Source organism: Opisthocomus hoazin, chromosome 1 (genome assembly GCF_030867145.1).
Source record: "Opisthocomus hoazin isolate bOpiHoa1 chromosome 1, bOpiHoa1.hap1, whole genome shotgun sequence".
Taxonomy (NCBI): Eukaryota; Metazoa; Chordata; class Aves; order Opisthocomiformes; family Opisthocomidae; genus Opisthocomus; species Opisthocomus hoazin.
Genome location: NC_134414.1, coordinates 81,235,028 through 81,249,050, shown reverse-complemented (window position 1 = coordinate 81,249,050; position 14,023 = coordinate 81,235,028). Strand labels below are relative to the sequence as shown.

General features: G+C 40.2%; 1 protein-coding gene across 4 annotated transcripts in view; it reads left to right on the top strand.

The window, feature by feature from the left end:
- The window catches only part of P2RY8 (P2Y receptor family member 8), a 58,344-nt gene extending 45,094 nt beyond the window's left edge, over positions 1-13,250 (top strand). For all 4 annotated transcript variants that reach the window (XM_075427649.1, XM_009931162.2, XM_075427632.1 and 1 more), the window contains one exon: positions 8,860-13,250. In XM_075427649.1, coding sequence (XP_075283764.1) covers positions 8,928-10,001 — 1,074 coding nt within the window. In that variant the 5' untranslated portion in view covers positions 8,860-8,927 and the 3' untranslated portion in view covers positions 10,002-13,250. The remainder of the gene's footprint in view (positions 1-8,859) is intronic.
- Positions 13,251-14,023: the final 773 nt, after the last annotated feature.

Genomic DNA, 14,023 nt, shown 5'->3' with positions numbered 1-14,023 from the left:
TCAGTCTGCCAGGAGTTCGCTGTCAGTACGTTGCAGAAGGCACCTGGGGAGAGAGCAAAGCAGTCGGTCCTGTAGGTGGGCTGTCAGTATAGGCTAAACAATACGTGCTGAGCAGCAGGACCAACAGAAGACAAAAAAGTTTTTATTCTGAGTCCCAGCTGTGGCATCTTTGCTGCACAGTTTTGCCATTACGTAAAACTGACCATAGGTTTTGACACGCAGGTGGAAGAAGACAGGTACAGCTAAAATGATGCACTTGGTCCTATTCTGTGCCAAGTAATTTTCACACGGAAGCTGACCTGGTCATTTTAAAGGGGCAGCTGAGCGGTCCAAGTGTGAAAGGGAACAACTATGTTTTAGTGGACTAGTTCAGATTTTGACATAATCCAGGCAACTACAGGCCTCCAGGAAACCAGGATCTGAACCAATGGGATGTTTTAAATGGGCTGGATTCAGCTTCAAACACCTGCACTTACAATGGAAGTGACTACATATGAGCCTGTTACAGTTACTGGAGATCTGCCCAGTAGTCAGTGGCATCCACACCTTCCAACTCACCCTAAAATAGACAGATTTCTACGGCTGCTAAATCCATGGCTGTAGCAAAGATTAGGGAAGAAAGGTGCCAGCTGTACCCAAATCCTGCTACTTAATGCTATTGTCTGGAAAGAGAGTTGCATATTCCTATAGATCTTACTTGACAATAGGAACAATAATTCAGCCTGTATTTACAAGTCATTAGCTGTTACGGATCCAGTGTGGGCTCTTTGGGACATTTCTGTTTATCTAGGAGGTAGTAAGAGGTTTTGTATGTACTGAGACCAACTAGTGGAAGAAAGCCTGTCTGAAGACAGCCTACATGCTCAGACAAGTTCTTTGATTCAACTCTAACCCTGTTTCTAATTTCTGGCCCCAGTACGTTACATGAATGTTTGAATTACCCCACATCTTTTTCTGAAAACTTTTCCCAAATACCATGCCAAATTATCCTTTCAGCCACACCTGCAAAACTTGGTTGACTGGCCTGTTTATGGACTCTGTCATATGTTAAATCGACCAACAGCTACAGACTGTCATATCCTTAGTGCAAGTGCAAGAAAAAGCCACGTGCGAGCTTTTTTTCTTTTTTCTTTTTTTACTTTTTTAATCTCTAAAGATAATCTTCAAAAACATGCATGCAGCTTTACCTCAATTCCTTTGTGGACTGAACAGGAGAGGAAACATTCAAAAAGAGTTTCACAGAAAACAGAGATGAGAAGATAGAAAGTACAGATTTTAAATAGACTAGATATATACATATATGTTTAGATGTGTGTATATATATATATAAAATATATGTTTGCTGTAAAATGCCAATCAGATCATACAGATTCAGTGTAAGACCATACAGTTTTCTGAATATTGAGGGATTCTTTGTTGCGAATCTGTGATATTGTCTATCACAAACACCTTGTGCCAACAAACTGTTACTTCTTTTCCTGGCATTTGAGGTCAGAAGGGAAATGATCGACTACGCTTTTTCCTTTGACTTTCACAACAGCTATGTGAGGCAATTTCTTGTAGTAGGAAGTAACTGCAGACTGGAAGCCATCGTCTGTCAATCCTGGACATAGACAATATTTGAAGAATTTAAAGTTACAAAGGAAATCAGTTCATGTCTTATTTAAATTTAGACTTGATTGGACACTTTCCGTGGTCAAAGTTCTATAAAAACATAAATCTTCATCATCTTGATATAACTCAATATTGTGTAATAATAGTTTAGGGGCAAGCTACCTGCGGGAGGGCCCTCTAGCACAGGGTCACTTCACTCTACCCAGGATGTCCACCAGAGCGGGTAAAAGGAGCTTTGTGAGCTGGTTGTCCATGGCCGCGCACCATCTGACAAAGACTCAGTCGAGTGCAAGACAGCATTAATTCACCAAGAGGCAAGTTACCTTGTGCTGTTGGGAAATAAGAGCATGCACATGGGCAGTGACCACAGAGGAGCCTAAGTCCTGTGGGATGAATTCCTGTGCTGATATGTTGAATCCTTAAAAGGGGTTGCTTCAGCTTTGCTAATCCTTTTAAAAATATCAGACGTGAAAAAACAAAGCTTACAAATTCCGTGTATGTAGGAAAGACCAACATATATATAATATTCTAGCTATTAGCCCATAAACTGGAACCTCTTCAAATCCCGTTTAGGATGCTTACTCCGACTGAAATTTAAACCAGCCTAGAAAATGTATCAGTGGAGTTATACAAGTTGGATTTCAATTGACCTAAGGTTTTGCTCACAGAATTTTTAAAAGCTATATCTCATACACTAATAAAGAAAACTGCAGACTGCTTCACTTTGTGGTGTAACTAGCACTTAAACTCATAGAATCATACTTCAGATGCTGAGAGTTTTTTGTCAATACTGGCCCACAGCTTTACTATTTTTGCAAACCTGACTACTGCAGAAATAAACTTTTTAAAGACCACATTGACTAGTTTCACTCTGAACAGGGTTATTGACACAGATGATAGTGGCTGTGTTTATGCAAACCTTATCTAAATTAGGGTGAATGTTGCTAACAACAGCACAGAATCCTGACTTTGATAATTTATGGTCAGCAAAGCTGAAGGTTCAAGCAAACTAAAATTCAACTGTCAGCAAAAATGCATAGTCCAGGACAGACACAGGAAATGTAAAGGCAGCTATATACAGTTAATTTTACTACTTAGCTAGTTCTGAAGAATTGGTACAGTATTTCCTTGTGATGTTTCTTTGCCTCTTCCCTGTATATCTAGATTTCAAACTTGGCAAGACTTCTTTGGTTGAATCTTGGAAACTGCCCAATTGCATGCCTCAGGCTGGATGAGAGAAGCTCTCTAATAGGCAGAAATGATAGGATTGTTTTCTTTATTTTTGAATAAAGCTGCTTTCGTCTAAATTGCTATAGCTAGCAAGATCAACAGGCATGTACCCCTCCACCACACTAATCTAATGCTTCTAAATTTTCTTACTGAAAAAACAGAGGGTTTTTTAACTTCTCAATGTGAAATCCTTGTGGAGGGAAGACACTCCTGTTTTACCTTGCCTGAACTATTTGAGGTCAGAGCTATAACCACCATAGGGTTTACTTTGACTAGGTGTACTAAGATAAAGACTGATGTTTGTCTCCGCAAGTGTTTTTGATTAATATAGTGATAATAATGTAACTCTTTCATTGTAAAAAATATGCCATCTTTTGCAGTGAAGGCATGCATGGTTTTCACATGTTCTTTATCTGAATAATCTTTGGTAAAAAATAAGAAACAAAGAACAGTTTTATTTTTCTAAAACTAAATGACATAGAAGGTCAGCAATATTGCAGCTAGTTACATGCTTTCAGATGTTTTATTTCCTCAGAAATACTTGTACGCATAAGTGCACAGAGGGTAGATTTCTCATTTCCCAAATGTACTCATTCTTAAAAGAAGATAAGCTAAAGCCTAGTGTGAAAAAATGCCTTTGTGATAACCTAACTACAGGCTCAGCAACAGTTTCTGATCTTTGCAATAGTGACACTCAAAATAAGACAACAGAAACAAAAAAGAAATCAGCAAAAAGAACAGGGAAGGCCAGATACAAAGAAGTTTCTTAGAAGACTTCGGTTCAGATCTTGACTAAGTGAACCAAAGTCTTGGGTTTTAGAGATGTAGAGATGTAGCCCTACAGGATAAAATTTGCATGAAAGTTTATTATGAGAGTGAGAAAGAACCATCCGGACAAAACCTGCAGCCTCTTTCGGTAAAGCCCACGTTCAGTTTAAGGAACACGTAATCAGAGATGCACTCATTTACATTCCTCAGTTTGGTGAACTTGAACATTTGCAGAAGTGTTTCTCTGAATCGCATCAATGATGCTTTAGGAACAATAACTGAGATGTGTTACAAAAGGGCACTTTTTCTTCTTGTTCCTCATATTAAACCCCCTTGCTCTATCTAAATATCAAAGTGTTTGTCACTTTTCCCACAAGTCAAGATGACTGGCGACTGGCCCCTTGCCTTCCTGGCTCCTTCTTCTCCTCCTACTCATTCTACAATAGAAATGAAGTGTCTGTTTTCTGTGCTTGTCTAATATTCTTTCATCTCTCTAGCAATTCAAACAGTCCAGGCGGGGCTGAATCCCCAGCAGGAACACTGCACACTCAGGATCCCTAAGTTTCCACCAGTTTTAGCTACATTTAGGTAGACATAAACTATCCTAACCCTTTAGATCTTGTTACTGCTTTGTCATAGTATCAAACCACACAAGTAAAGAATAATAAAAAAATGTTTTCAAAAAATGCAGTCTTTTGAGAAAAAACAAAATACATTCTTCAGACACATTTGCGTTGATTAAAAACTGTTAATAGGTTTTCTCTAAGTGCTTACAATAAAATCCGTGCTTTCAATTTTCTTCATTCTGAATCTGTTCGAAATTGAGTTGAAATTGCATTTCAGTTTGTTTTTCCTATCATCTGAAACATGCCATCCTACATTCTTCAGCTGGAAGGGTGCCTTTCCAAAAGTGTAACAATATCAAAGAATTTATTAAATAAGACCTTTTTATTCTACACAGTAGTGCTTTGACAGGTAATGAACCAAAAATCACGAAACAGAATAGGTTGTGCAAGGCTTTCTGTTGCATGATATGTTTTGAGATTTATTTTTCCATCTCATATCACAAAACAGATCACAAAATTTTTTATAAAATGGTGATTCTGGTTTTCATTCGGCTCACAGGCTTTTCAGTCTTTTTCATAGGTGCACTTGACATGGACTACAGGAAAAGAATAGATGTAAGAGAGGAAACACATCAATTTTATTTAGTAGACCCCAAAAAAGAAAGTAGACACATTTCTGCTGTTACTCTTCCATGGCAAAGCAATAAGACAGTCCTCTTCTGATTTTTTACTGTTTGATTTTCAGTATACCCTTTAATGTTTTATTTGTCATCTTTTATCAATTCAAGGGAAAGAAGTTACCATTCCTGTCTAAAAGGTGCTGAGCAGCTGTGACCTTTGCTTACAGTTACAGCTCAGATGAAAATGTGGCATTACTGTATTTCCAAGTGAGCTTTCTGTGCAGAGTGCCATGTGCCATGAAAAGAAGCAAAAAAATCCTACTTGGATTTAGTTAGGGTTACTCCAGAGGCTGTAGGTGCTCTTAGTACCTAGTGTAAAACTAAAATACATCCACCCACCAAAGGTTTCAGAAATGAGGCAAGCAGAAAAGCTTAACATTTCTCTTTGTATGTCAGAAGCCTGAGGATTGATGTAAATGGCAACAGGACTGGATCTTCTCACCTGAAGAATCCTTACTGAGGTTTTTTTTCAGTCTACCTGTATGTCCATTTGTCTATCATAGTTTAAATACAGCTCTCCCCAAAATAGAATCAAATCCATGTCTTTCTAACAGGGATATTTATGTAATTTATGTATTATATGTAATTTATGTATGATTTTTATGTAAAAGAACTATATTTTTACAGATTATGCATATGAAACCTTAGCTGAGATTTGATATTTTAAAGTTGTCCTGCAGCAAAGCAAAGTTTCTCTTGCAGAGAATCCATGCAAGCTCCACTTATTTGAATTGTGTCAGAAACCTGAGATTGAAAGGAAGCAACTCATAAAATGTAAGGGGAATCTAATTCTAATCCTCATAAAAATTACTTTCTCACTTGATTTATGACATTTTCAAGGTAAACCACAGGAGACAGAGACTGTGGTTGCAGTGGGGGAAGGACATAAAGTTTCCCTGAACAGGATGAAAATATAAATACAGTGTTAACTAAACCCAAATAGATGCAATAATGGGAGAGGTAAAGTATGCTAAAATGCTACATTGTGGTTCCAGCAGCTTAATCTGGGTGTTTAAAAAGCAAAGCATCACAAGTAAGGATGACTCAGAGCAGGAATTCCTGCTAGCCCAGGCTTTCCTGAACAGGAAATTCGGTATTAAAGCCTCAGAAGGATTTGACAAAAGGAAAGGCAAAGTCAGAAGGAATATTTTCTGTACTCCACATGTCCCCAAGAGGCTATTTGCCCTCAAGAATGACTTGCAACAACAGTCTTGTGTGCTTTGCATGCCCCTTCATCCCCTGCAGAAGACACTGGGGAACCATCGCATTGTTCTTTTTCTCCTTGCAATGGACACCTTCCTTACTGAAAAACATGCCAAGGAGACCTACCCTTTTTGGAGAGTTCTTGTAGGCACCTAACCACAAAGTCTGGTGCCTTTCAACCCCTATTCAAGAGATGCCCAAGTTTGGGAGGCACTTGTGTTTTACTGCTGGTAGTGTTCCACAAGTGCGTAACATCTGCCTTTAGCCAGGCCACAAATCCTGACACTATTTTGCATACTGCAGCATCTGTGTGCCCATTTTTTAATCTCCTTCTCATCACGATGTGCTCCTGGAAAAAGCAAGCTTAGAATAAAATGTGTTTGTGATATTAGCTCTAACTCAAAACCGAATGTAGGAGGTATTCAATAATTTTATGACAAGCATGACAGATTTAATGGAAATTTTCACCTGTAGTCCTACCTCTCAAGTCTATACAATTTCTATAGGAATAGTATCTAAGTGTGAGATCACTTAGCCTGTGAGGGCAAATATCTTTCACTTGCAAAGGCTTATTACTAGAGCTCCATAATTACTTTGATATAGATAAAACTTTTCTGTTTGTTTCGGGAGGTTTAGGGTTGTTAGGCACAAAGGGGTGTCACTTGAGAAGGACTTTTGAGCCAATAAATAGTTCATGAATAGGTATTTACTGTGGTGAGACATAGACAGAAGAGCTGAAATAGATAGCATTCAGGGTTTTTTTTCCAAGAGCTTTACATCAGTAAGTGCTTTTTCAAGTTCCCCTGAAAACTGAAGAGTTGATTTAATTCTTGATGTTGCTCCACTGACAAGAACAGAATTTCATCTGCAATAGATTTGGCTCAAAGGTTCTTTGCAGTTGTGATCATTTGTTGTGCTCATTACTTGGAACGTGTTTTCTCTGTGTCATAAGCATGATACATCAGGAGCACGTCTCTGACTTCTCTGCAATTCCTATTTTCTTGTGCCTTTTTCTGGGCTTCCAACAGCTCAGACAGAAACTCCTGAAAGACTGGCAACATTCACTTGTTTGATACTGACTGTCACTACTTATGAATATTTTTAGCTGACGTTTGAAGCACTATGTCAAACTGATCAGATCAAGAAACAATAGAAATAAGCCCCCACTGAGCTTCTTGATGCTGTAGCTGTGCTTCTTCTGGATCTGCACTCAGCTGAGTATCTCTTTCTACTGCACTACAGTGTTCAGTAGAGACTTCACCTTTGCTAGGCCTCAGGAACCATCAACAGTTATTTTCTCTAAGGTCTAGCAAGTTATTCAGTAAGATCCTCTGTCAGAAACTATAGTTGTCAGAATGGTGATTTCCAGCTGGAGTTAGCCAGCACTGAGGGCTGACCACCTCTCTGACGGACTGACCTGTTACACTGTTCATGGGCTATAGCCACACAATTAAATGAAAGGTCTGATTTAACTAGATGTCAGGTTAAATGACACCAACTGACCAGCACCTACGTTTTTTTTATCTAACTCTCTAGAGCAGATATGTTTTGCAAAGAAATGCTTGGATTAAACAGTGCAGGTGATCGGAGTCCACAAGTAGGGCTGTATGTCTGTACTCACTCTCTGCCCCTCTTTTATTAAACACCACAGCTGTGCCCAGAGGTATCACCTGGCTTGGCCTGGGACCCTTTCCAGGCCGATATTGCCACTCTTCACAGAGCTCACTGTTGCTGTATGCTCTGCCTTTCTGGTCATTCATTGCCACTTCTTCACTTTTTCAACCCTATACTTTTGTGAAACTACATCCCTGTACTTGCAGCTTAATGAAAGCAAGCATGCCTGCATGTGGCACACTGAGGCATGCGTTCTTGTTTGCAGCTGCTAAATGCTGCTACACTGTAGAAAATAAATAAGCTAAACCATAAGCTATTGTGTCGGTCAAGAAAGATCTACATAGGTCAGACGGTGCAAGCGTGGTTTTGCTTTGCAGACTGCAAAACTGAAACTAATTTTGCAGAATTACAGGTAATGCCAGTAAGGCAGATGCAAACAGAATATTTTTTTAATAACTTGCATCTTGCAGAAATTGAAACTCAATAGCTTTTTGTTTTGTTAGAAGAGGGTTTGTTACTTCTTTAGCCTAGTCCCTTCAGCCTGTAAACCGGTCCAAGCAACTGTAATTTGTTCCTGGTTCTCGATTATACATGGGGTTTTCCTTATATGCTGTTTATATCATAAGTATACCAAGAATAATTGATTGCATGTTCTCCTTTCCCCAACTGAAAAAAAAAAAAATAAAAAAATCTAGCATTTACTTGGAATGGATCGCTGTTTATTTGGACCAAAAATAAACAAACCACAAGTCAGAAAATATTGTGTATTACAAGAAGAAAGATCTTGACATCCAAAGTAGACAGGACAGATTTAGCTGATGGAGATCCTATGGCGTAGTGTTCTCATGCAGACATCAGTTTAATTTCAATTTGTGACACATGATTTTCTTTATGGCACAATAACATAAGAGGTGTGATAATGTATAAACTGTAAAAAGTATCAGAAAGCTATTCAGCAGGGAAAAAGTAGCTGTTGAAAGCGAGGAAGAAGTAAGACTAGTAAAGCATTACCATGATTCTGAGGGAGGAGAGAGTTATCAGGAGATAAATTTAATGGATTAAGTTCAGTCAGAGATAATCTGCCAAGATCCATACGGCTTTTTCTTAGTTTGATTAATAGAACAATTATGTTATTAATTTCTGTTTTGACATATTGCTTTTCTCTCTTGACATTTGTCCTCCAGGTTCTGAAGCCAAGTGTTCATGATACGATCCAGCTCGCTTACAGAGATCAAGAACCTTCTCGTGAATAATGGTTAAAAACGGATCCCACCTGGACGTTGAAACGCTGGCAATGCTCCAGAATAAAGCTATCTCCATCACCCTCCCTGTTGTGTATACACTGGTGGCTCTGATCAGTATCCCTGGCAACTTGTTCTCGCTTTGGGTGCTCTGCTTGCATATCAAACCCAAAACACCTTCTGTCATCTTCATGATCAACCTAAGCATCACAGATCTCATGCTGGCCAGCTGCTTTCCCTTCCAGATTTCTTATCACATCCAAAGCAATCACTGGATCTTTGGCAAGACTCTTTGCAGCCTCGTGACTGTGATGTTCTACGCCAACATGTATTCTTCCATACTGACCATGACCTGTATCAGCATCGAGCGGTACATGGGTGTGGTATATCCCATGAAGTTGATCAAGTGGAGAAGGAAAAGATATGCCCTGGCTGCCTGCCTGGGTATGTGGATTTTCTTGCTACTAGCCTTCTACCCGCTGGAAAGCACAGATCTGACCTATGAAGTGAAAGAATTGGGGATTATAACCTGTTTTGATGTCCTGAAATGGGATATGCTGCCCAACTTCGGAGCCTGGGTAGCCTTTCTCCTCACGCTATTTGTCGTGCTCTTTCTGATCCCTTTCGTTGTAACAGTCGGATGCTATATTGGCACCATTCGGAAGCTTATTCAGACATCAAACAGATATGGTAACAGGCAGAAGACTAGATCCATATACCTGGCGATGATAGTCCTTCTGGTATTCATCACTTGCTTTGCCCCCAATAACTTTATCCTACTTGCGCATATGATCAGCCGCCTATTTTACCACAGTAGTTTGTACCCTGCCTACAAGCTCACCTTGTGCCTCAGTTGCCTAAACAACTGCATAGATCCCTTCATTTATTATTTCGCATCCAAAGAATTTTACCAGAAATTCATGCAAGTCTTTCGCCCTAAGGTACTGCTCAGCGACAGTTTGGAAACTAGGAGGGAAAGCTTATTCTCTGGCAGGACCATGTCAGCCAGGTCGATGTCAAGCGGACCTGTGGATGGGTTAGAGGGAGTAAAGGTCTATTTGCAAAGGCAAGAAAGTGTTTTTTAGCCTTAGACATCCCCAGAAGAAAGGCACCTGTGACATCCAGGAGCAGACACAGAAAACATTTCTTTTTGAATGGCTGCCCTCAAAATACCTGCTCCAATGACAGAAGTCAAGCCATACTCATATTGCACATCCTACTTCAGTGTTTTCTGGTCAGAAATGGAAGCGTTAAAGAAACTGAGCTTATTCAAGAAGCCACTGAAGCAAACCCAACATTCATATTTAGGGTTTGGCCTGGAACTAGTCCTGCTGCATGAAACTAAAGGACAAGTTTAGAACAAAAATTACTTTCAGGTTGTATGATCTCAGTGTTTAACCAAAGGCTTGAGATTCTCAGCGAATGTGAAATATTACTGTATATCAATTAGAGCATACACTGAAGTTGGATTTGGGGTAAGGGAGTTATTTTTCTAAGCAATGTGCTGGGGTTTTTTTTGTTCAGGTTTTTTTTTTTATGTATTGCTTTCCGGCTTGTTGTATTTCTATAAAAGATTGAGTAAAAATAGCTTGTCATTTTACCATTAATGTACAATGCATAGCCACTGTGAATTCACCGCAACACTTGCCCAACTGTTTGTGAGAACTAAACCACACTAACCTATGAAAAGGTTAGGTTGAATCATTATTTATTTCAATTTTATATAGCAAAATATCTCATACAATGAAAAGAAAGCTAGAAATAACAATGACTGAGACTACTTCAGCTGCTGAGTGGATTATATTTTCATTTCTTGAAGTTATTAATTTCTCAGGACAGTGAAGAGCAGCTGATTTAAGAAAACTGATTCTCTCACATTGACCTACTACAATAATAATGCTGCTGCTCATATGTGGCTGGTATCAACAAGTCATATTCACCAACTCACTATAGGCTACACGCAGAACCATCATCCCCCTCAGCAGAGAATTTAGCTTTATGTAGTTCACGGACAGTGAGTTTATCTTCCTTATGGCGATGGTGTGGATTATTAACAAGATTTTCAGCTCGATATATGAGAATTCAGCCACAGACTGGAGTGATTCTGTGCCAGCAGAAACTAGCTGAAAACCTGTCCCTATGGTCAGATGTCAGAAACTTACTTCTTTCAAGCAGGCAAACAGAAAGAAAAAGAAAAAATGAAAGCAGGGCTTGAAAATGGGAGATGTACCAAGTACCCTGGAAACAGGTTACAGCAGGTTGATTGTACAGTCCTGTGCTTGGGACTCCTCTCTGAAATATCCTTCTCCAGCTTGTTTGCATATACTGTGTCATGTTTTAATTCTTCTAACATCTCAACAACTGCCTGTGTGCTTGGAAAGACAACTCTCACAGAATATGTACTGGTGACAGAAAAAGGCAAAGCTTTTCCTGTAGTATTTTCAGCTTTTTACCTACCTTTGGCTCTCACTGACAGGAGGAGTCAAAAACCACCTGACAGAGCCAGACAAGTTTCCCCTCACAAGTGAGACAAAGTCATCCAGTGCCCTTTTGCTGCGCTGCAACTCCATCCAACGCTGCGTAGGAGGTTGTCTTCAACATCGTGGATACCCGGTTCAGACGCCACAGGCTAGGTCTGCCCTGAGCAGACCTTTACTAATTTCTGACCTCCTGTGCCTAAGTAAAACACAACACCCAAGGTCATTACAATCCATTACAATCCGTGTTTTTTCTTTGTGCATGACATGATTAAAACACAATTTTCCACCATCAATCACCACGAATTTCTGCACAACAGAGGCAGGATAACCACAAAATCAGCTATGAGATATTTGTAAGTCCTACATTCTGCTAAGGTATCACCAGTTGTTGGAGTAGGATAAATGTGAGTGGACCTCGTACTACCTTTTAAAAACCATCTGAAGTGTTTTATGGCATTTAACGGTGCTAGTCTCAATAGATCTGCCCTCAAGGCCAACCTTAGTGATACGTAACCCATCCAAACCTTCCCATCAGGTTTCCCGGAAGCTGCCGTGAACTGCCAGCCTCTGTGCTGGGTGCATACATGCAGTGAGGTGGGCTTATTACTTTAGATGACCTCGCATGTGCTGAAGGAGAGGAGTACCCTGAGTATGTCCCTGGGTGAGTCCAGAGCTCTGAGCTCCTGCACCAGCTCAAGCACATGCTCCAAAATGCCTGCTTGCAACAGGACCTCCAAAGAAAGAGAGATGGCTCTTCCTAAGCTTTCCCACATCCACCAGGCAGAAATTCAGCTAGTTTACTTAGGTTTTGCAAACCTGCATAACAGTTTAGCAGTGCACGGTTTCACATTGCTGTTCAAGTCCCTTCACCATCCACTTTCACAGAATTGCTGCTTTCTCACTACCAAAACCTTTTTCAGCATTTTGCTGTGGCAGAAACTTTTTTGGAGGTTCTATTGAAATCTCTCTCCTTTTTCTTTTTAACATGCAAGTATTTTTACAATGAAAACCATTACTTGTCCTAGCTCTAAAGCAGATTTTCACTCTGTTTTACCTTGAACCTGACCCTCAAGTGCTTAATGCCTCCTAAAATGTGCTGCAACACACCTGAACTGTAACTGACACCAAATAGAGCCAAAAGGGCAGAAACTTCGCACTTTGAACATCAACTGCTATACTTTGAAAAATACTGAATTGTTCCTTTTGCAAGAGAGAAAAGATGCTCACAACTGATCAAAAATGTTCTTCTCTCCAGTCTCTCACAGCTCTTCATAGCCCTTCACCCCTCTTCTGACGTTGTCTAAAAAGGAGCAGGAAGGATGCCTCACTCAGGTACCATTTGTGCCATTTTACTAACTAGCCTCTAGTTAGCTCAGATTAGGCAAAATTCCCATTTGGGTCAGCAAGATTCTTACTCGAGAAAGGAATACAAAAATGAATGCAATGACTGCAATCTTTTGAGCCCAATGGTGCATACTGTGAAATTTTGGAGAGTTTTTTTTAGAGAAGAGGAGAAAAAAATCATTAAAGTGGCCCAACATACTGTTGTTTGACACTGGAAACATGTCCTTCTGGGGCACCATAAGGTAGCAGGACTTCTACCCACCGTGGTCAGTGGGTGTGAGTTGACAAACATATATATACATGTATATAAATATACACATAAATATAAATTGCCATTTGAGAGGTTATTGAGAAGTTCATGTCCATATTGCCTTTGGTTTGGGGAATATAGGCCATGGGCGACATGCTTACTTGATTGCCTCTGTGGTTAATGTAATATTACTGAGAAGACACAAATGTATAGGCCTCTGTTTGGTTTTTGGTTTTGTTTCTTTGTGGTTTTGTTTTTAATTATTGTTTAGCAATTTAATCTATGAATGTGCTTGGATTTTTTTGTAAGTATAATAATAATAAAAAGAAAAAAAATAAAAAGGACGACTTAAGATTCTTTGCTTTGTTTGCACCTGCCACGTATAAGAAAATTCCAAGCTTAGAAGAGGGCAGGGAAAACAAGCCATGAAATAAAATAAATCTATTTCCCATTGTTACTGTGCTTTTTTCAGATTTCTGTATCATTTTAAGTCTCTTATTTTTCCCAAGCATTTTGAAGATTGATTTTTTTTCTTTGCATATCTCTTCTTTTATATATATATATATCTATCTTGGAAGCTGGCATTGGCATACCCCCTTCACACAAATTTTTAAAGCAGCAGTACTTGAATGAGATGTTTGCTAACTTCAAATTCTTCTCCTTGCCCAACAGGTGCACCAAATACACATATTTTTGAATTTTGAGCATTTCTGAAGGGGGCTGGCAGCCAGGGCCTGTCGCACCTCAGCCAGGAGCCAGGCAGCCGGGAGGCACCGAGGGAGCGCCAGCCCCGGGCATCGGGCACCTCCCTGGGGATGGGGACAGCCCGAGGCCCAGCCGGGACGTGGGCCCATGGCTGGGCACGGCAGGGCTGTGGGGAGCTGGAGGCCGGCCCTGCTGCAGCATTGCTGGGGCAGGACCTGAGGCCCCCGGGGGGCTGACATGGGGTTGTGGGCCCTGGGCAGGGTGGGGGGAGCCCGGGGGGGGCTGGGCAGGGACAGTCAGGGCTGGTGGTGCTTTGATAAACATTCTC